Source organism: Ambystoma mexicanum, chromosome 5q (genome assembly GCF_040938575.1).
Source record: "Ambystoma mexicanum isolate Mex_15411 chromosome 5q, UKY_AmexF1_1, whole genome shotgun sequence".
Lineage (NCBI taxonomy): Eukaryota > Metazoa > Chordata > Amphibia > Caudata > Ambystomatidae > Ambystoma > Ambystoma mexicanum.
The window spans coordinates 1,050,045,992-1,050,069,787 of NC_090933.1; the positions used below are offsets into that span (position 1 = coordinate 1,050,045,992).

The window sequence follows — 23,796 nt, forward strand, 5'->3', positions numbered from 1 at the left end:
ACGGGCTCCTTAGGGAAGGAGAACCAGTTTGTCGCGATTTCACAAAACAAGTTGGGACGTGCAGTCACAAAGCAAACTATCTCGATGTGGATAGTGCTGTCCATTTCGGAATGTTATCAGTCCGCAGGCAAGGAGGACCCAGCAGGGCTTAGGGCTCACTCTACTAGAGGTGTTGCGGCTTCCTCAGAGGGGAGTGCTGGTCAGGGATATTTGTCATGCAGCAACGTGGTCCTCGCTGCACAAGTTTTCCAAGCATTACAGCTTAGACTTGGCCCGTGCAACGGCAGAGCTTCTTGGTTCAACTTCCAACCTTCCTCCAGCATAGCTCATGCTTTGGGAGTATATGAAGATGAGGAATCTGTGGGAGTATGCAATCCATTTAAGGAGAAATTACTTAACAGTAATGTTCTTTCTATGGATTCTTCTTCCACAGATTCTTCATCACCTCCCAGCCTACCCCACTTGGAAGTCCATAGTCGTAATCGCATTCTGCTGTCGAGTTTCTGTGTGCGTTGACATGTGGAGCAGAGTGCAACGTTTTGGGCAGCGGTAGTTGGATGCCTATGCTGCCATTGTTCTTCAGGTTTCATCTCGTGGAGCACAGGGGGGAAAAGTGGGGAACTGAGTTATGGGGGCCTAGTGCATCCTTTTATACGATAACTGAAGTCACACCCAATTGAGGAAGAGTGTGGCCGTATACGAGGGCGTCGTCATCGACGATATCGGGCAGCATTACGCCCCTAGTCTACATTATTTGTGAGCAGCTGACGCTGGATCACGATCTATCGAGATGAGGAATCTGTGGGAGAAGAATCCATACAAACAACATTACTGGTAAGTAATTTCTCCTCCTTTCATGCATCAGCTTAGCAACAATGTGTTGAAAATCAACTTACATTTGGCGTTGTTACTATTTCTTGGACGAATTCGTCCCAAGCACCCAGGCACCAAATAGATATCGTCCACATTCGATAAATAGTTACTCAAGAATTCAGTTCTTTCACAAGAGGCATCTTCCATTCCTGTAAATAAAAATTAAAAAACAATATAGACATTTCTGCTTTTGCATCAAAGGTCTTATTTAAATAAATAAAATCTAAAATAAAACTGCAGTGGCACACCTACAGGCTTATTCTCGTGTTGGCAAATAAAGTAAAAAGAATGCTTAAAGAGGCATTCTGCATGTTTCACCCACACATTAGCCTGTTTTCCTAATCAAGCATTAGCTTTTGTGGTTTTCTTGTGGCGATTATTGGATGCAGATCTGTATTCCGGACAATCAGAATTATTCAGCTAATGGCATGAACACTAAGACTGCACAGTATTTTCAGGGGCCTGCTAAACCCTCTTACCTGGTGTGGTGAAGTCCCAAAGGAAAACCAGGCGCGTCATTTTAGTGTTAGGACAGTGTTCAGATGGAATTTTGAAATCTGCCCCCGAGTGGAGGATCTTCGGAGGACACACTATTTATGGTTAACAGGGAAGAAACTGAGAGATTAGCCTAAACCCAATGAAGGTAGGTGGGAGGATGAGAAAACAAGGAAGGTGGATGAGCAGTGTGACGAAGTGAGGAATTCGTCCCTTTTCCCCAAGGGGGAGTCTCCCCACCCCCCATGTGAGGCTAGGGAGGTAAGACCGCTCTACAAAACCATTCCGAGGGGTAGAGGCAAGTTGGACATTACCAGAAGAGACCGGGAGAGACTCCCCTAGGGGACAATGACTCCCATTTCTGTCCCTCAAGTGGTGCATACTATAGCTTTATATACCTACAGCGAGGGCCGTACTGGGCATTACAGGCCCTGAAGACAGAGTTGGCCTGAGCAAAGCAAGGGTTTATATCGCGGTATGAGGGATCATAAGGCCCAGTACTGCTGGAGCTGCAGGTCTATAAAGCTATTAGAACACCCTCAGTGTTTAATTAAATTTGAAAAAAAGATAGACTGATGAATGCCTCCGAAATTAATTTTTATTCTTGGGAAATGTGTTAGAGCGTGGAAAGGGTAGTTTTTTAAAGAAAAATATTTATTTTAGTTTCGGTCATTGTAGTAAACGTACACACAGATAGGAGTATCAAGTGAATGCTGCTACTCTACAGGTGTTATTTTGGTTGATGCTTTTTTTATAGGGCAGTGGGAGGTAATTACCATTGGGGTGGAGTGTTTAATTATGGAAAGCAACTGCATGTGTGAGTAGCTTTTAATAAGGTAGAGCAATGCAGGGACAAAGTTAGTTGTTTTAAATGTAAATATAAAATAGAACCATTTATATCACAAAAACGAGTGTATAATTAACATTCAGTAGGTGGGCACTACGTAATGATTGCTTACTTTGGTTTGTAGGTGTTTGTTTCCTCGTTTGCAGCGCTTGTATTGCACTATGTGGAGCCGAAAAGAAAGGTTTCCTTTAGTTTTGTTGAGAGGACACTTTATATATGCTCGGACAACAATGCGGCAGATAGTGTTACGGGAGTTTAAAAGAAAGCTTTCATTTAGTAAACTTTCGTGAAGGGGCGCTGAGCTATGTTAGGTCTGCTCACACAGCAATGTGTCACATAAATGATTGCCAGAGCTTAAACATTAAGCTTTCATTTCCTTACCTTTGCGTGAAGGGGCTACGTCAGTCACGCTCGCACTGATGAAAACAAAAGTATTTTTGGCGTTCACTTTTCCCCAGCAACTAGTTCCGGAATGGGACATTCATGAAGACAAACACTTTCATTGAATGCAAGGCGGTAAGTGTTTAATGGGCGTCGGTAACCAGGATCAATTAAACACCGGGCTATAATCAATCTGTGGGCTATACCATTTCGTATAGTCCGTAGATTGACCAATCAGGATTGTGGAAACCCCACTAGGGTGTTCCAATATGGCCTACATGGGGTGTTTTACAATACCAGACAAAATGAAATGCCAAGACTGGGACAAAAAACTACAATTCCAGAAACAGAAGTATCAAAACTGGGATGAAGAAACTCTTAATAGATCCTGCTATCTAATAAAAAAAGGTCATGTCTCTTTAAATCAGCATGCCCAGTCCACAAAGATGAGTTTGTGGATAAATGTACCTTCAGAGAGAAGAGAGAGAGAAAAACACATATGTCAGCTGGGGAAGGCCCCTAGCTACGTCAATCTTGGCAGAGAAGGAAACCCCGGAACCCTGCACGTTTCAAACTCGCTTAACTTTGCAATACGGTATGCCAGAGCTCTAGTAAATCCGAAGCTCAAGACAACAGAAGGGCGGGTGCTCAGTAGATGGTGGCAGGACGACAGATGGGAATCCGCGGTGGACCACAGGTCCAGGCAACATCGCCAATATCACCAGCACGAGAAGGCTGCATGGTGTACGGTCATGCAACAGAGGACTGGGACACCCTCAAGAGGCAGGGCACCACAAGTAGAGCATCGGCGAAGAAGAAAAGGAGTGGGCGGTCCATGAACCGAAAATAGTGTCTCCAGGGAAGGTGGCTGCCAAAGACTTTCTCCTACTGAAGGCAACAGGGAGAACGGGATGCCAAGGAAAACCAAGTTGATCATTATAGCATACAGATAACTCGTTTCAATAGAAAGTCTGAAACAGAGCAAGAACAAGTGTTGTAACTTTAGATAAAGAACTGTGGAGCAGCTAAATAATGAGACAAGAGAAGAATGGATAAAATACCTTGGGAAAAGGGGAAAGTAACGACATCCTGTACATAATAAATATAAGCTTGAAGAGGAAGCAAGTTACGGAAAAGAGGTTAGAGAATGAGATCAGATAAAGTAGATGTTAGGGTTGGTCTTCATTCCTGTATGTATGAGGTGCTTGGACTGATGTCATCTTTGGAATGTAGGCTGAGTATGGAATGTGGGGTTGGAATGTTTGTAGATGAATAGGTTCTAAAGGAGGCAGTTGGAAGATGTAAGCCTGCCTGGTGGGAGCCAGTGGGCTCTTATCCTGATTCCGCTGATGTAATCTGATTGCAACAGAAAATATCCAATTAAAGTAACAGTGAAGAGTACCTGACAGCATCCAGAGTATCCTTTATGTTTGAACCCAACGACAGAGTCAGTCATAACAGTAGGCAATTGAATCAGTAAAGCCCAACAAAGCCCAGTTAACTTTCAAGGCTACGCTGAGAACCCCAGACAAGATAGGAGAACTAATAATAGAAACCCAAGAGAGAAAGCCCAATAACCCAATTATGGAACTGAGAGTTTGATCCAAGAAGTCACAAGAGACTATTTGGGGATTACATACTAAAAAGACTAATACAAGAAGTACCCCTCAGGCGAAGGAAGTCATTCTCCAGACCAAAGTTAGTTTTCATAGTGGAAAGGTCAGAAAAGGTTAGTTTTGGACAGCAGATATATTCCTTTTGAACATTCAAGACTGACTGACGAGCACCTTAGTTAATAACATAGGTAGGAACCACCCATAGGGATAGGTAAAGATAGGCCTTATCGCTTTACTTTAATAAAATATTACACATGTAAAAAGTAAGTCTGTGCTTCTTCTGACTCGCCACAGCATTCAAGGCAGGTGAATGAGCAGTCAAGGTTTAGTCTCAGCAAAAAAGTGCTAGGGTGGTCTAGGGCTACAATGAGTCCACACAGACCACCACCAATAATTCAAGTAAGTAAGTATATGAAAATACAATTATTTAGTAGGCATCTCGGAACACACCAAGCATAACATTATCACAGGTAAGGTAAATAAAAACAATATATCACACATTATATATTAAATGAAAAAACTTTGTTAAAGGGACGTCATGGTTAAGTTACACTAATAAAAACCTTTGAAATTCAATGAAAAAAAACTTTGTTAAAGGGACGTTATGGTTACAGGTAAAACCGAAATACCGCAGAAATTTGCCAGTTATGGTAAGCTAAGCAACCATAACTTGCGCCACCACCAGGCACTGCTAAGACTAACACCCAGGACATCAAAGATGGAATCACATATCTTCACCACTTGTTTTTGTTCACCAATATATATAGGCCAGGTGGTTTTGTTCACCGACAGTCAGAATATTAAAATTGAAAAGGTGCTATATATCTAGACGTTAACCTTGTCATATGTTCTTAAAGTACTTTCCTTAGGGTTTGGTCTCAGCTCATGGTGCACATGAAATGAGCAGGCCTCAAACACACAATTCATTTGGATTCATGAAGATAAAGTTTAATGTTATTAACATTTTCTGATGATGCAGTTTCTTCCTTCCTTACTTTAGTTTCCCTGTATGTGCCTCTGATTAGTATGCATTGTGGTTCTTCAGATGTATTGTTTGTACTAGCACAGGTGTTGTAAGTCTTGAATTTATAGCTAGTTATTACATGTTTAACATTACTCAAAGCTCTGATAAGGTAGCATTCATTATTGTACTATCCGAAATATTGTATTTTTATGGTGCATGCTGCAGTCATTGCCTATGATTAGGTTTGTGTATTAACAACAACACTCCAATACAATGATTTTAGAGGAGTACATTCTTTAATAGATTAAGTAGTTCATGATAGGTCTCCTGATAACCCCTGACATCTTGTTACCAACAATATAAACTCAACCCCTTGAAGGGACTCATCAAAATTAATTTCACATGTGAGGTCAACAATGACATTTGTGATGTCATCTTTGATGTCCTCAGTGTTCGTCTTAGCAGTGCACGGTGGTGGCGCGAGTTATGGTTGCTTAGCTTACCATAACTGGTCAATTTCTGGGGTTTTTCGGTTTTACTTTTAACCATAAGGTCCCTTTAACAAAGTTTTTTCATTGAATTTCATAGGTTTGTATTTGTGCAACTTAACCATAACGTCCCTTTAACAAAGTTTTTTCAGTGAATTTCATGGGTTTTTACCAGTACATGCTTTTTCTTACAACTTACTAATATCATACTTAACCAATATAGCAATATTTGTGTCCAATTTACAAAGTGTCACCTTAAAACTCTGCCATTTTCCACCAAGCATCATTTTTACCTCTTCTATACACTTTTTGCAACTATTTCAACAGATTTCGCATCCGCAGACGTCTACGAACATCTGACTTCATTGCGCACCTTCCGGACAGTGCGACATGACCATACGCTGGCACGCGGCATGATGATGCATGGCAAGAAGATCTGTGCTTCGCAGACAGTCGGAACTGCATTTTCTACTGATCTAGGAACGTTCAACTTCAAAATGTCTCTTGCACAGCTCCTACACCTATTCCTACTCAGTATCCATTAACAATCTAGTACACAGTACATACTTGGAAACATTTCAGCAAAACTGCTATTCATCTTAAAAATGGCATCAGCTAATGCCATCCCTCCTCCCCAACAGCCACCAACACCAAGAGCTGGAGCACCTTCCAAACAAAAAAAGTGCAGTACTTCCTAGACAATGAAGAGGACCAAGAAGATGTGGTAGAGAAAGTGCCTACCTCTAGCACCCAGAGAGAATCATGGGTGTGGCAGTTCTTTACCACTGTTGGGAATGTACCAAAGGCCAAAGCTACCAAAGTAAAATGCACTGAGTGCAACTTTGTATTCAGTCGCGGACTCCGTGGACAGTAGTCCTACGGGACCACCTCCATGTGCTGCCACACCAAATCCAATAACGGCAATGCTCTCAGAAAGGTTGTTCCTTTCTTAACAAGTAGGAGGCTGTCTTCCTCCACCTCATCTTCCTCAACCAATACTGTAACCGCACAGCCTACTTCTGTGGGACACAAAATCCCATCAGCTACCTTGTAAGCAACAAAAGAGGCTCTTGATCCATTTTTTTCAAAGACAACAGTCCTCTGTACATACTACAACAAAACATTCTGCAGAGGGAAGCACTTTTGAAGTGCTTTTGAAGCTCTAATCGAGGAGCATGAGAAACACTGCCCCTACCTTAGAAATAACACACGTGCAACATTTTTTCTCCTGTCCACCTGTCCCTCTATATTAAAGTTTGGTGCCTCTTCCCTCATTTCCCTCCCCAACTTTCATTCTAAGCTCCCCTGCCAAAAAAATATACATCTGAAAACAACTAAAGAAATGTTCCTTTAGGAACCACCGTTCACAGCTAAAAAATAGAAGCAAAAAAAAACTTATAGACTCCAACTACTTTACATTTCTCAGTAAAGTACATAGACTCAATAAGATTTTCCACCATTTCCATTTGCATTTTGTGTTATGGTAATGGGAATATTGTGGCGTTCATCCCCGTTCCAGGGACTGGAACGGTGGATACCGGCCCAGCAGCCCAAGCGAAGCGAGGGTGGATAACGAGGTCTTTGGAACATTATTCCCCCATTCCAGCCCCTGCAATGAGGGATGAAGGCCATTAGCACACTAGGTTCCCAAAGCGGGAACCCGGGGTGCTAAAAAAGGATTTTTCTTCCAGCGTCCCAGTGTAGGAAGGAAAATCCTTCTCCAAGATGGCCACCATGGAAAGGCAAGGGGGGGTTCCAGACAGGGCCCGTCTTCACTTTCCATGGCAGCCTGCAGAAGGCGAAGAAAAAAACCCTATGACCAAATTACTAAGAGCACATTTTTCTTCCCTTTCAAGCCTATCCCAAGTTCTAACAACTTTACCACAAAGCCGGTCCCAGGTGGACATGGCCACTTTAACGCCATGTGTTGTCCCATGTGGTCATGGCCAGTAGCCAGATTGTCCATATCATGACCTTATTCCATGACCCGGACAATCTGGCCACTGCCCACGGCTACTGTCTATACCTCAGTCACCAAAAAGGTATATCATTATTTTTTGTACCTACATTATGAGACATGTTCAAAAATAAAACACAGCACATTTGCAAAACCACACTTTCAGATCCTTGCCAATGCTCCTTGCACAAGTTTGCTAGAAATCCACACATGCCTTATTTTATCAAAAGTGTCAAATGTATGCACATACAATAGTCATATAACCTAGCCCCCACTTGACAAAATCCATTCAGAGTTTAAGAAAACATTTATATCTAGATCTAAAATCTTTTTGAAAACTTGTGTAGATTCATAAAATTGCATCACATTTATAAGCCTTCACAATATTTTGGGACCCCCCTCTAATTTTGCCCCCTCTTTACAAAATCCCACCAAACTTCGCAAAAGCATTTATACCTAGATCTATTAGCAGTTCCCCAACTTAAGTGTAGATTCATTAAATGGCACCTCATTTATAAACCTGTATATTATTTTGGGACCCCTCCTCTAATTTCGCCCCGTCTTGACAGTATCCCACCAAACTTTGCAGACTCATTTGGAATCAAGTCAAGAGTATAAATGCAACATTTCATGCAGTTTAATTGGTGCCAAAGTTATAAGCCATCCAAGAACTGCTTTTCACCAAACCTGTAATGCAGAGGTGTCCGCAATCTTCACAGGACTGTTCGTGAACATCCGGACTGTTCGTGGACGTTTACAAAAAAAAACATTATTTTTTTGCTTCTTGCAGCCATATCCCATTCCATCCTCATCACCCCCCACCTCCCCAGAGATTACTTGATAAGTTTGACAAGTGCAATGTTGTGTTTTTTAATATGTTTTTACATCGATGTCTGCGGACACCGGCTGCTACCCGTGAATCCAAGATGGCGGGCGTTTCCAAAAATCTGACGCACTTCACGCTTTTCAGGAAAGCAAAGGATGGGTTTCCCTTTCATCGCTGACAGAGGGGAAGCAATAACAATATTCAAACAATAGTCATGTCAAGCGGAACAAATACAAAAAAGTGCATAAGATTAAAGCAGACTAAAATAGAAAAGAACCCAGACAAGGACTTGACAGATCAAACCAACAAGAGAAGTTTTTAAATAAAAATACTGTTTTAATTTTATTATTTTTCACAAAATAGATGAAAATGCATTTTAAATCTGCATAGGCCTATACTAAATATTAGCTCATTATGATAAGAGTTAAGTGCATCACAATTAAAGTGCTAGTCACACTCTTAGAGAAGACCAGCTAGGCGGTTTGCGCCGCGCACACACGATGTGACAGTCGGGCTTCCAAGGGCTTCCACGGCACTGAATCAGCACTGCTGGACCTGAAAAACCAAATCCTCCAAATAAGCTGCATGCTGGGTTGCCTCCTTCCTCCAAGGAAGGATAATGAAAGTCTTTGCTGAAAATGCCAGTGTCCCACCTTCCTCCATTAACTGTGGGGTCCCTCAAGGCTCCTGTGTCTCGCCAACACTCTACAACATATTCAACAAGCCCCTCTTCGACCACCTCGACTTGCTCGGCATAGCCTACACCAACTATGCCGAAGACACGCAAATTCTCCTCCCCCTTATCGGCTCGTACCTCAAAGACTGAGCCTCCCTCACCACCTATGCCACCATCCAAGCCTGGATGGCAACCCACGGCCTATGTCTCAATGATGAAAAACACAAAATCAAACTGGACCCACAATACGAAGCCTTCAGCATAGATGGCTGAGTGATCCTAGTCTCCCCCGCTGTAAAAACACCTGTGAATGCACCTAGACGCCACTCTCTCCCTAAATAGACAAGTCAATGCTATCTCCTCTGCCGCTGCCTACTCAAAGAAACTCCAACGCAGCCAGACTCTACCTCAAAAGTGACAACTGTCTAACAATCACCCATGCAGTGGTGGGCTTTACGCTTGATTACTGCAACGACTTGTTCACAGGCAATTTTGCCCATAACATAACAAAACTCCAAATGATCCAGAATAATGCACAAAAATCAACATCCCAGGATCTGACCACATTTCTGCTGCACGCAAAGCAGTTCACTGGGTACCTGTCAACAAGCGAATCCTGTTCAAGATCCTCTCCATCACACTCAAATGCCTCTCCAACACATCCCCACCATACCCTGTGAAAAAGAATCACCAGAGTCCAATTTAGTAGGCCCACCAGAGCCCCATATACGCATAGGCTGGCCCTACCTAAATTCAATCCGTCAAATCAGGAGGGTCTAGCTTCCCAGTCTTCGCTGCGAAGCATTGGAATGCCCTGGCCCCCACATGGAGGGCTGAGGAATGCTATTGGGCTTTCCGCAAAGCCCTAAAAACACAACTGTTCAGTTCACCTGATCTCTATCTCACTGTATTCTATGTATTCATGCCTGTATGATAACTTCATAATGTTAACTAAGCATTGGCCTTCTCACGAGCCCCATGTGACCGGATCAGCGCCCTCATGCCTCAGGGTTTGTGTGCGCTATACAAATGAAAAATAAATAAATACAAACCGTTGCATCCATTTTAAAGAGAACTCATAGCTGTGATAAACATTGTGTTGTACCCTGTGAATTTTGGGAACAAGGCTCAATTCATCTTCAAGCTTGGACTTCAAAAGTTCATTAGAATCACTTTAGAGTAACCATAAAACAGTTCCCCAAACCTTAGTAAGTCCAGCCCCAAGATGGTTTAGGGCCCTATGCCCTAAGGTCATCCGCTTCAAAGTTATACTTTACAGGTAGGTTTACTATGTGATTGAATCGTAACTACTGGCATCGTTCAAAGTTCAAAAAGGTAAGTTAAGTTCAGGTAAGTACCAACTCAATCCCATACACGAGGATAGGCCTAGGAAGGGATCCTTGACCAGGTTTCTATCAACCAAACTCAGGACAGAGTGAGATGGGGGAAAAGAAACAGGTATGTTAACTTACCTCCCCCTTACTCCGATTTCTCCAGAGACCACTGCTGAGGTTCCAGAATCCATTGGGCATATAGTCTTCTGTGCTTGGTCCAGGTGAGGAAGGCCCAGAGGTCGCGGGTGCTCAGGTCACTTTCGGGCTCAAGATTTTGTTTTGGTTGGTCGCAGTGCTTGAATCTCGCTTCCAGGAACCTTCCAGCTTGAACACCCAGCAAGGAAAGATCAAGACTTCTGCAGAGCACACAACCTCAGGACACCTTTATGAAGAAGACTGACTGCAGCAAGAGTCACAACAGTTGGGTATCGACGGGCGATCTTCAATGGACGAAGAAAGGAACAGGCCCTGCCTCCTGTTGTTGCAAGACAGTTCTGGTTGAAAATGCAGGACGGTTCTGGTTGAAAATGCAGGAGTGTATGTTTTGTAGTACAAGCTGAAGATTCTCCAGGATGCATATTGTAACAGCGATGACTGCAGCCAGACAGCCCAGGTGAGAACTGGTCAGTCCACCGGTTGGTCCAGGGACACTTCTGAAGGTTCAGAAAGCACAGATCCTCAAGCAGCCACCGGTCCAGGGGCTGATGCATCAACAACAGTCTTCTGGAGATTAGGCAGAGGAGGAGGGCTTCACCAGTACTTCACTGGAGTTGCTGTGGGTCAGCTGCAGGAGTCATCTTCGGGTTGTCAACAGGCTGCTCTTCTTCATTGGGGTATTTTCTCCAGCAATGATCTGCGGCATGTCTGCAGGAGTCCTTTTTATCGAAGATCTGGACTGGAAGCTCGCCCAGGTACAAGGATCTGCGCCATTCGAACTGGCAGTGGATTTCCAACGGCCACACATTCCGTCCAGAAAAAGACATTCAGGCACCTTTACTGGGGCCAGACAGTCAAAGCCCAAATATCTGGCCACACACGCAGACCACTCCAAAGCTCATGAAAGCAGCAGCTTTCCCTGGTAAAGGGCATTCCATATAAGCAAATTCTGGCCCTCAGACTGCAGGAAGAAGGCCAAATAACAATATTACCAAAGGACAAGCAAAAGTCTCATTCTATGGCCATCTCCGAGTGCCAGCCACTCTTAGATGCACAAGTGCATGAGTAAAATGTTCAAAACATGATAAGAAAACAGCCACCATCTCCAACCCATCCTGGCCACATTGTATTTGTAACCCAAATGTTACAACAGGAAAAGATATAAGAATACTTTAGGGTAACGTGTGTAGTTGTTAAAAGACCAAAAATCCATAAGGAGACAGTGTCTCAGCACGGATAGTCTTATGGAAGTCTCCCATAAAAATGAACACAAAGCAAAGAAAGGAAAGCTGTACACCTCATAATACAAATATATACAAACACCAGTAGGTTCACTTAATAAACATCAGATAACTTAATCAAGCAAAGCAGGTAAGCAAGTTGGATGCCGTAAATGGTGGAAACCAAACCACAAGTATACCCTAAATTGAGAAGTCCAAAATCTAAGATCAATGGGTCCTTGTCCTTCTCACCGGTACGAGTTTGTACGATTCACATGGTGTCATCACTTTTCCCATGTGGGGGAGCCCTTTCCCATGAGGCTAGGGAGGTGCCACCACTACCCAATAGTCCCACTAGGAAGGGAGGTAGGGGGGGTATAAAACAGGAGGACCTCATGGGGAGCAGAAATGCAGAATCCAATAGTGCAGGCCTCCTTCCGACACTTCACAGGATAGAGGAAGGCACAGGAAGTACCAGTGACGATCACCATTTGCAGGGGATGATAGGTGTCCTTCCAGTCGAGGTCACAGCAGCTGCTCCAGGACAGGTTCCCTTGAAGTTAGGAAGCTGGAATCCGGGGAGAAAGCGACGTCTGGCACAAACTGTCGACCACCAAAGATCTGGCCTCTATCACGGAACAGCAACGCTTCTGGCGAGCTAGCCCACGAAAGAGCTGGTCAGACAACCGGGCAGTCTGACGCATCCAAAGGCTCTTAAGGGCTAGATGGTCCCATTAATCCAAGGGTTGAAGCACCGCTCAGGATCTTCGGAGACCAGGCAGAGGAGCAGGGCCTTGCTGGGCTGGACACTGGAAGGGATACGGAACCACTTCAGAAGTTGTCTTTGAGTCATCAACAGACTGTTGTTTTTTGAGAGATTCTTGGCTACAAACAAAATCTCAAGAATAGCTGCAGAAGTCCTCCTGTTATCCAAAATCTGACCTGGAAGTGAGTCCAAGCCCACAATTGGCAAGGATCTGCACTCTTCAAACAGCCAATAGTAGTTCAATCAGGGACAACTACTGGTTTCACATATACCCCAGTAGCAGACTTTCCATCCACAGTGATGTGGACTGGGAATAGATAGTAGCAGTAGATGGACAGATAGACAGACACACACACACATCAAAAGCAGCAGCTTTCACAGGGAAGTGCATGACCTTATTAAGGACTTTCCTGACCCGAGAAGGCAGCAACAAGGCCAAACTACAATATGGCCAACGCGCAAGCGAAAATCTTGTTGCACTGTCATTATAGGGCACTATGCTTATTTATTAGCAATTCGCCGTAAACGCGAATGTGCACACCAAAAAGAAAGAAAAACAGTAAACATGCAAGTGCTGCCACTAGCTTGTCTTTAGGCACATATGGAAGCAACCAAAAATCCTCGGTGTAAAAAGCTAGGTGATACAAAAGTATCACTTATGTACTGCATTGTAAGATGCTATGTGCAATGTAAAAATACAAGAATTCAAAAGAGAAGACAATGCATTACTTACCGTAAAAGATTTCTGATGGTTGTATCTGCTTAGATTCACATGCAGTGCATAGTTCGACATCCAGTGGTCACTGCAGAGTATTGCATTTTGTTTTTCGTAGTCGAAAAGGGGACGTCGACAAGGCGTGTCTGTAACACTATCCCTATAGTGACGTACCCACAATCCCTCACGCGTCAAGGTCCCTCTGTTTGTATTTTTTCTGCCCTGAGGGAGCCTATTAGACGTGAGTGAGTACAGAAAAGAGAGAGATAAAGGATGTGTATTATGTTCCTTCCATCCGAGCGGGGAGGAAGGGTGGGCGCATGTGAATCTAAGCAGATGCAACCATCAGAAATGCTTTTACGGTAAGTAATGCATGGTCTTCTGATGTTTGTTAATCTGCTTAGAATCACATGCTGTGCATAGACTAGCGAGCAGTACCCGGAATTGGAGGTGGGTTGTGAGAAGGAACAGTAGAAAAAAGATGTCTTAATAGTGCTTGTCCCACCTGGGTATCAGATCTAGAGTGGGTATCTAGACAGTAGTGTTTTGTAACGGTGTGTACAGAACTCCAGGTTGCCGCTTTGCAAATGGACTCAAGAGGGACATTTGCAATTAATGCTATGGAAGCCCCAGTGCCTCGAGTAGAATGTGCTCTCGGCTTGAAGGGTAGTTTTCTCTTAGCAAGAGTGTAACAGAGAGTGATGCATTGGACAATCCATCTAGATATAGTGGATTTTGAAACTGCATCTCCTTCTCTTTCTGCTGCCACTGAGACAAAAAACTGATTAGTCTTTCTCAGAGGTTTAGTTCTTTCCATATAAAACATGAAGGCTCTGCGCACATCCAGTGTATGCAGGCTCCTTTCTCCCAAATTTGAAGGGTTTTGAAAGAACGTTGGTAGTTCTATTGACTGGTTGACATGGAATTTAGAAATACATTTTGGTGCAAACCTAGGATGTGTGCATAGAACCACCTTATCCTTGTGAACTGTTACAAAGGGGTCTAGCATAGAGCGCGCTTGCAGTTCACTCACTCTCCTAATGGAGGTGATCGCTATTAAGAAAGCAGTTTTAAGAGTGAGGTTCTTAAGGGATGCTTTGTGCATGGGTTCAAAGGGTGAGCCCATAAGCCTGGTAAGTACCACATTTAGGTCCCAACCGGGAGCTGGGTTAGCTATAGGAGTGTGTATCCTCTTTACTCCCTCCATGAAGGCTTTAATAACTGGGACTTTCCACCATGACACTTTGTGTTGAGAAGTGCTGTATGCAGAATGTGCAGCTAGATGAACTTTAATAGAATTAAAGACCAATCCTGAGTCTAATAAGTGAGTCAGGTAAATAATCTGTGTGGGAGAGCAGTCAACGGGGTTGATGCTCTTACCTCTACACCAGATGACAAATCTCTTCCACTTGCTAGAATAGCAGTAACGTGTGTTAGGTTTTCTAGCCTCCCTAAAAATGTCCATGCATCTTTGAGGGAGCTGTAAATGTCCAAATTCTATGACCTCAGGAGCCAGGCTGCTAAGTTCATGGTCTGTAGGCATGGGTGTATTGTCTTCCATGTTGTACGGGCAGGGTAGTTTCACCGGTGGAGATAGAGACATCTCCATCAGGTGAGCGAACCATGGCTGCCGGGCCCACACAGGGGCCACTAGTATCATGATGATTGGATCCTGGTGCATCTTGTGCACTATTTTGTTGAGAAGTGGAGTCGGCCGGGGGGGGGGGGGGGGGGGCGGAGTTTCGAGGAGGCGAGCGTAAACAAATTTCCCTGACCATGTTATCCAGAGACCGTTCCCCTTGGATCGGTTCTGGGGGTACCTGGAGGCGTAATCTTGGCATTGGGAGTTCTCCAGAGTTGCGAACAGATCTATTTCTGGGAATCCCCATTGTGTGAAAACGTCGAAGACAATGTCTTCTCGTAACCGCCATTCGTACTCTGAGGGCAGAGAGAAGTCTCTGCTGAGTTTGTCTGATAGCAGATTGAGTTCCCCTGGTACATGTTGTGACAACAGGAACATGTGTTTGAGAGCCCACTTCCAGATGTTCTGGGACAGCTTGGACAGTCCTGGAGAGTGCGTGCCCCCTGGCTTGTTCAGGTAGTACATGGCTGTGGTGCTGTCTGCGAGGACCATCACTGTCTTCCCTTGCAGGTGTGCCTGGAAAGCCTTCTGTGCTTTGAAGACCGCTAGCAGTTCCAGCAAGTTTATGTGTTTGGACGCTACACTCGGAGTCCAAACTCCATGTGTAGTCTGATGGGATAGGTGAGGCCCCCCATCCTGTGAGGGATGAGTCTGTGGTTAGAGTGGCTTCCACTGCGGGGGTGGTGAATGGTTTCCCTATTACAAGGTTTTCCTTAGACCACCACCGTAGCAAGAGAACCAAGGCCTGCGAGACCACCACTAGCTCGTCCCATTGTCCGCTGGCCTGACACCACTGGCTGTTGAGCCACTCTTGCATTGGGCGCAGGCGCGCGTGAGGTACCAAATATCTACATGACGCCATCATTCCTAGCAAAAAATGCTTTGCGTACCCCTCACCTCTTGACCGGCCACATATTGACGGATCTGAAACAGCATATTTTGGACCCTCTCATTGAAGGGGAAGACGAGGCCATCCTTTGTTCGAATTAGAGCCCCTAGGAATTGTTTGATCTGGCTGGGGTCTAGGCTGGACTTCTTCTCGTTGATGGAGAAGCCCAGTTTTAACAAAAGGTCTACAGTCTTTTGGGTATTTGGGAAGCATGTCTCTTAAGAATCCCCTGTTATAAGCCAATCGTCGAGGTAAGGGTATACTGGGATGGACAACCTGCGCAGGTGGGCCGCTGCCACTGCCAGTACTTTTGTGAATACCCTTGGCGCTGACGCTATGCCGAAGGGTAGCACTCTGAAGTGGTAGTGCTTACCCTCTATCATGCGCCTGAGGTATTTTCTGTGCGCTGGCAACATTAAAATATGAAAGTATGCATCTTTCATGTCCAGTGTTGTCATGTAATCTCCCTGTGAAAGCAGGGGGATTACTTCCTGTAAGGTCACCAGGCAAAAATTTTGAGGTTTGACAAATTTGTTCGCTGGGCGCAGATCTAATACAGGGCGCATGGTCAAGTCCTTTTTGGGTACAAGGAAGTACACTGAATAAGTACCTTCTGTTACCTGTGATAGAGGCACGACCTCTATTGCTCCTTTTAGTAGCAGCAGTTCCACTTCTTGAAGAAAGATGGCGAGGTGCTCCGGTGATAGGCGTCGTCCCCTTGGGGGTCTGTACGTAGGGGACCGACTGAATTCTAGGCAGTAACCGCGGGCTATAGTTGACAATACCCAGTGTTCTGATGTTATTCCCTCCCATGCTGGTAGGAAAGATGTTAACCGGCCCCCGACCGGCGATGCATGGGAGGGGACCCGAACCTTCGGGTCATTTGGTGTTGGTAGCTGGGGAACCTCTGGAAGTGGGGCCCAGACCTCTACCCTTGCCACGGCGTTGCCCTCTTTTAGTGTATTGGCCACTGGTTCCCTGAGTAGAGGACCAGTTGCCTGCAGTGTACTGCTGTTGTTGCTGTTGTTGACGTTGGCCTCGAAAAAAGCATTTGTTGCTGAATCCTCGCTTATTGGGAAGCCTTTAGATCTGGTCTAAAGTCTTTAGGGTGTCGAAATCCTTCTTTGCGGTCTCCAGTGGTCGTCCACCACTTTCCCAAGAGGTTAGAATCCTCTTTTGGTTTATTAATGAGTGGCGCCTGGGTTTCTGGCTTAAAACCTGAGTTGCAAAGCCAGACATGACGCTTCAGAAGTATCCCCTGGACTAAAGAACGGCAAGCCGTTTCTGCAGCATCAAATGTGTTTTTAATGATGCTCTGGTTAACCACATTTCCTTCTGTTACAGTGGTTAACAAGCAAGTTCTTGAGGGCTAAGGGACTTCCTCGAGGTCTTGGCGTAACTTTCCCCATTGGGCATCAGCATAACTTGCCAGTAAGGTATTATTGGCAATTCTGGTGGAAAAAGCTGCCAAGGCTGTAATTCTCTTACCCAGGGTGTAGAGTTTTTCCTTCCTTGGCCGGGGGTGCTTCGCTAGTTGATAGCTGAATCCCTGCCCTTTTCCTTGTGGTAGTTACCACCAAGGAATCTGGTATTGAGTGACCCTTAATGTATAATGGGTCCGAAGGAGAGGGAGTAAACAGTTTTTCAATTCTAGGGTTGACCCCTCTTAACCAACGCAGGTGTAGACAGCGATGGGATGATTTGTCTCTTAACTGAGGCGAGGAGGGGCATGGTCTGGCTAGTGGGAGGTTTTTCCTTAATGATTTTTCTACAAAATCAATATCGGGAGTAATTTCCCCAGTCTCAATTTCAAAGTGCGCTGCTGCTTTCCGTAGTAGCACGTTGAAAGGGGTTTGGTCATCTATAGGTGATGGGTTCCTGACCAGTGTGGTTTGAGGAGAGGAAAGGTTCAGGATCTGTAGACGCTGTTGGGGACTGCCAAGGCTGTGAGCCACCTTCATCTGGGTCTTCTTCGAAGCCCTCCCCCCCCAACCATGTCAGGGTTTTCCTCAAAACCTTCTTCTTCGAGGTTCTGTTGATCTTCACTATTTAAGAACTCCTCATCCTCTTGGAAGTGAGAGTCTTCTTCAGTGAGGTCATAAGTATTAGTCTCCATTTGAAGGGGGTCAAATATCTAGGATATTTAGCACTGGGGTCCTCATGAAGTACCTCCCTTGGCCTCTTGAGTGTTTTATGTTCAGGAGTGGACATAAATCTATCCAGCTTGTCCATACATGATTGGAATCTCTCAAATATCCAATGTGGTAACCCAGAACGGCCTGGAAGCGAAAAAGGAGGCTCCTCTGCCTGTAGCCGTCTAGATCTGTCCCATAACGTCGAGGATCAAGTCCCTTCGCCTTCTGAGAAACCATCTCGTAGACTAGGGCCTTTCGGCATTCTCGACGTCTCCCTGACCTTGTGATCGGGTTTCGGCGTATCACTCGCCGTCCGTCTCTGGCTGTCAGTGGAAACTATACGAGCCAAGCTCTCGACGATTAATTTCTCCATCGAGGGTTCGTCTGGCGTCGTGCTGGGCGGTGCCGAGTCTCTTTCGGCGATGGTCGCACTCTTACAAGGCGCGTCGCCTGGCGTTTTGGTGGTAGCGCCCTTGTCTGCAGGTAGCCCAGTCCCTAGTCACATCTGCGGTGGGGGGGAGGGCTTGCGACCCTTACGGTCAGTGGAGGATGCCGGTGGGCCCGACGTCTCCGTTGGCGCTAGGGCTTTCTTCGTCGAAGAAGTGCCGTGGGTTGTGTGCTTATGTTTATGTTTTCTGTGTTCGTCAGTGTCGCTGTGGTGTTCATCCCCATAAGTAGGGCGTGAGCCGAACTTGTCAGGGCCGGGGACAGACGCTGAGGAGCGGGTACGCTCCTTAGAGAGGTCTACAACCTCCGAAACAGAGGTTGGGTTATCACCGTCTTCGTCACACTCGGCGGCAGCGAGTGAGGAATCAGCTCTAGACATAGCGTAGGCTGCCCACCTCTTGACCCTGCGGTCCTTTAAAGTTTTTGGGCAAAGAAGTTTACAGGCCGCACAGCCGTCCTCGTTGTGGTCAAGGGGTAAGCAACGGTTACACCGCTTGTGCTTATCTTTCCATGTGAATTTGCCCTTACAGCGTGGGCAAAATCTAAATGGAGTCCTCTCCATAGCTGAGGTTACAATTAAAAGTGATAACGACACCGCAGGAAAGGGGAGGTGAAAGAGAAAGGCATTCTTAGAAGCAGAAAGAAATGTCCCACGACCCCCACTCTCCCTACTGTCTTAGGCCGACAAGGCCGGTTAACGTGTTCGGCAGCGCCGAAGGATCTTCTCTGTCTAAGACACTGCCGTCGAAGTTCTTGCTCGGCAGTGAAACAGCTTCGCCGTCGAAGGAGGGATCTAATGTAATGTATGATAAGTAACGACCAAAGGGTCGAGTAAATGTTTTGCAATTTCTGTCGAACAAGCTCCGCGTTAAGGGGACCAATATCTGGGCGGAAAAAAACAATCTGAGGGACCTTGACGCGTGAGGGATTGTGGGTACAATGCAAGTCACTATAGGGATAGTGTTACAGACACGCCTTGCCGACGTCCCCTTTTCGACTACGAAAAACAAAATGCAATACTCAGCAGTGACCACTGGATGTCAGACTGTGCACAGCATGTGATTCTAAGCAGATTAACAAACATCAGAAACAAAGTTTCCCAGGACTGATCAGTTTCCTCATAACAAGTGAGCAAAAGGCTCGAGAAGCAAAGCTAAAGACTTCACTTCCCTTCAAAAAGTCTGGGCAGGATCAAAAACAAAGCAGAAATAATGGGGTTATATAGGGAACTATGTAGGGAAAGTTGAAAAAAGTAAATTTTGTTAGAATGGATTTTCTACACTCTGGCCTGGTGGACAGATGTATAGAAGGGCAACCTAGTATTGCGACAAAGACAGCTCTGGGAGTTGTAGCCAAACCAGTGCAAGGTAGCGAGGCGAATGGTGTAGGCCACGTCTCAAGAGGTGGAGACCTTGTAAGTGGTCCACAAGGAGCACAGAGTGAAGCAGTCAAGGAACACACTTACACAAACAGGTATATAAATACCTCTTTACTTATTGCCAAAAAACAGTGAAAAATGACTATAAAGAGGTAAACCTATCACACAAACCTAATAGATATTATACACTCCAGGAAAAGGGCCCACATCCAGGCTCGCTTCTCTAGAGCATCCAACAACACGGCTGAACTCTTAAAATCTGCAAGGAACCAGCCAATCATTCTGCAGTTTCCACCTACCGTCTTCCCTTCTAGTCCCTCTGCACTGCACTTGCCACCCACTTCACTGGAAAAACTCGAGACATCTCGAGTAATCTTTCCCCTCCCCTCCTTCCATCCACCTGCCATCCTTGACCTCTCATCCTACCTCAGCCATCCTCTCCTATACACTGGATGAGGTCACTAGGGTTGTCCGCATTATGATCCAAACAGGTCACCCCCATGTTCTTCGAGAACTATTAGGACAACATCGGCTCCCTTGCCCCTGCACTTACTGATTTCTGCAATCACTCTCTTGCTACTGGGTCTTTCCCCTCTTCCCTTAACCTCTCCCATGTGCGCCCCCTCCCGAAAAAGCCTTCAGCCGACTGCTTGTGTCTGGCCAACTACTGCCCCATCTATATCCCTCCCTTCTTTGGATAGCATCTGGAGAAGCTGGTCTCCCCCGGCCCCCCAAATGACCCAGCACACTGAGCTTGTTGGTTGCCTACACGACCACCAATCTGGATTCCGAGCACCCAGAGGCACAGAAACTGCTGTCATGGCCACTGGCCAGGAACCACAGACCCCACAACATAGAGGGTCCAGTTGGACCCAGTCCTGGCGCCTTTGGCGCCAGGCTCATGAATAAGTTTGCACTGCACACTTATTTTTGTGGAAGGTGCTGGTCTCCCCTGCAGGGGCCTCTACGTGCATCCATTTCGGGCGTGGCCTTGAGAGAGTTGGGCCACATGTGCAGCATCCTTTAGGAGTGGCAGGGTGGGGCCACGAGTCAGAACTAATGGGCGTGGCCGGAGTCAGCCTATTTAAGCCTGCCCCGCCCGCATGCAAGCGCTTCTTGTTAATCTGCTTATTGCAGCGTAACGCTCACCGCCACCTGAGCGCATCCTTACCTGTTTCCAGCAAGCGCAGCCACAGTGTATCCTTACCTGTATCCAGCTACCGCCGCCTGAGCTCATCCTTACCTGATTTCAGCTACCAGCCACAGCACTTACCCGGGAATCAGCTTACAGCCAGCATCATCGTAGACCCAGGCATTCTTCATCCACCTGCAGACCTCCAGAACGCAGCGTTCACGCCGATATCATTCCACCAGAAGCAATCCATCGGAAGACAGAACCTGCAACAGAAAAAGATAAGACAAGGTTAGAATTCGCAAAAGACATTACGTTTAAGGTTGCGCTTTAACAAATCCTCATGCTAGACCTTAAATTAACACTCACCTTCTGTCGGAGCATTGCAAACTCCATTCTCTTCCCATTTGTCCCCGCTTCATGCACTGCAACTACCGCTGGGCCGCATATCACCTATTGGGAGAAAGCGGAGGAAAGATATTATCAAAAGGATACGGAAAATAATCAAGAATCAATACCACAATATCTTAAAAGCCATAAGACACTTACCTTAGGAGTGGTTCAGCCACAGCCGGTCTGGGCTGCCACGCACATGGGCCAGTGAAGGAACTCGGTCCATCAAACGCACCCCTGCATTGAGAAGCAGGACGGAGAGCTCACCATCATCAATAAAAATGGACAGCGCCAAAAACCAGCACAGTCCACAGCACACGTGCAGGGGAAGAAGCCTGACAAGGGGAATCCACTTCAAGGGAGGGCTGCAACCGCAGAGACCAGGTGAGCGTAACAACTGAATACCTGTGAAGAATTGCTTGCATCTCTTGACTTACTCACCCGCTGTTCTCATTCTACTTGATCTCTCTCCTCTGCATTAGATAGGGTTAATCAATCCATCCTCAGTAAAACTGCTCCACGATTTCCTTGGTATCTCGGAGCGGGCACTGGACTGGCAGACCTCCTCCCTCACTGACCGTCCCTCCCAGGTTATCCTGGGCTCTTTCTCCTCTCCCACCTCTATTTCCAACAGGGGTATCCCCCAGGGCTCCAACCTCTCACCCTGGCTCGTTAACGTCCATCTTGCCCCGCTTGTCACCTCATTTCTACTTCCTGCACTCCTTCCAGTGTTATGCAGACGACACCAAACTTCTTCAAACTTCACTCTGATCCTCTCTCTACTTCCTCCACCATTCCCGACTGCCCATCTGCTATCCAGTACTGGTCTCTCTCTCTCAGTTTCACCTCTTCATAGCCGTCCTTCCTTTTCCTTTCTTCACTTTTCCACAGCTCAATGTAATGTCTACAGAGCTTTGGTACTCTCTAGGTTGGACTACTGTAACAGCTTCTTCCTTAATCTACCCTCTTCGTCTCCACCCACTCTATCTTATCCAGAATAGGGCCTCAAGCCTAGGGACTGTATCTCTCCAGCCCTAAAATCTCTTCACTGGCTCCCGGTTGCTTCAATGATCAAATTGAAATCCCTCTGCATCACCCATAAGGGCGTCTGTGGTTGGGGACCCCGCTATCTACAACTTGCTCCCACCAATATACTCGCCCTCTAGATCTTTACACTACTCCAGCTTGAACTCTCTATGTGTCAGGCGCTTCTCTGGCTGATATTTTTCCTCGGCTGGTTCTCTCCTCTGGACAGCCGACCCCTTTCCGTTCTGTCTTGAGCTGGATCTCCTCACATTTCAGAACTCCTCAAGACTTTCCTCTTCACCTCCTCCTTCCCAATCTCCCTCCCGTGCTAAACCCCACAGTCGCTGAGATTGGCAGCCTGAGCCCTTATGTATCCTTCTTGGGTCCTGGCTTTCCGTCCAATCAGCCTTCAGCCTTTACCCTATCCAGGTACTTGCCTTTGGACACCCACTGGCCTGCGTTGTCCCACAGGTCTGCACTTAGGGTATTGGCAGGTGACCACACGTCACCCAGTGATCTCTGCCAAGCACTTACCTGTTGTATGCAAGCGACTCTCTGGCACTCCACCCCGTCCTCCCCCCGACCACCCTCTGGGGAACCTCTACCACTTAACCCATTCCCTTTTTCCTCTTCTCTCTCTGCACTTGCACATGCCAAATGCTCACAAGGTCTAGTAGGACTGCCTCTATCCTGTTCATCAGGGTTCGTGTATTTGCCATTTGTTCCCCTGTTCCCTCCCTATACCTGGTGGGCGCTTTGAAACAATTTCTTGTTGTAGAAGCACCTAACAAATGCACAATAAAATAAATAAATACATCACTGAGTAGACAAAATACATATCAATCCCCTGAAAAGGAAGGGACAGATTAGTATAAGCACTACAGGTCCACAGAGTTACAATCCTAGCTTCAGAAGTGCATCCCTAAGATGTATGGGGGCCTTATGCCCAAAAGTTCCAGACAGTTTTGTGAAGCTGCAAAAAATGAAGGTAGGGTCTCTGTGGTCCAATGAACAGTCCCAAGTGTTAGGGGACAAGTTAATCTACCAAAACGTGTCCCCAACTTTCAGAGTGCTTGTGTGAACAAGCAATGGCAAAGCCAAATTTTATAAAAGTAATCATAACATTTAAGAGGGAGTTAGGGGTCCAGGTAACTATCACTACAACTCGCCACCCATACTTAGATTCTTCGTAGGACTTGGCTGGTCCGCTGAAGAGGGTCTGAGGTCACTTCCTGCGGTCAGCCTCAGCCCTTGAACCCCAGGGGTTGCAGGTTTGAGCACTTCTCCGGTCTGCGACTAATGCTAGTGCAAGGTCTTCCCGTTGAAAAACAACTTAATGCAGGGCCCCTCTCAGAACAAGTCTGGATGCAGGTAAGCAGTTTCGGACTATGGTCACCGATGCATAGCGACGCAGAAAGATTCACTTGCCGCGGTCAAACT

General features: G+C 46.0%; 1 protein-coding gene across 4 annotated transcripts in view; it reads right to left on the reverse strand.

Annotated features, from left to right (window-relative positions):
* ENPP2 (ectonucleotide pyrophosphatase/phosphodiesterase 2) overlaps positions 1–23,796 on the reverse strand; it is a 1,757,842-nt gene that overhangs the window by 468,447 nt on the left and 1,265,599 nt on the right. For all 4 annotated transcript variants that reach the window (XM_069621550.1, XM_069621549.1, XM_069621547.1 and 1 more), the window contains exon 13: positions 897–1,022. In XM_069621550.1, coding sequence (XP_069477651.1) covers positions 897–1,022 — 126 coding nt within the window. The remainder of the gene's footprint in view (positions 1–896; positions 1,023–23,796) is intronic.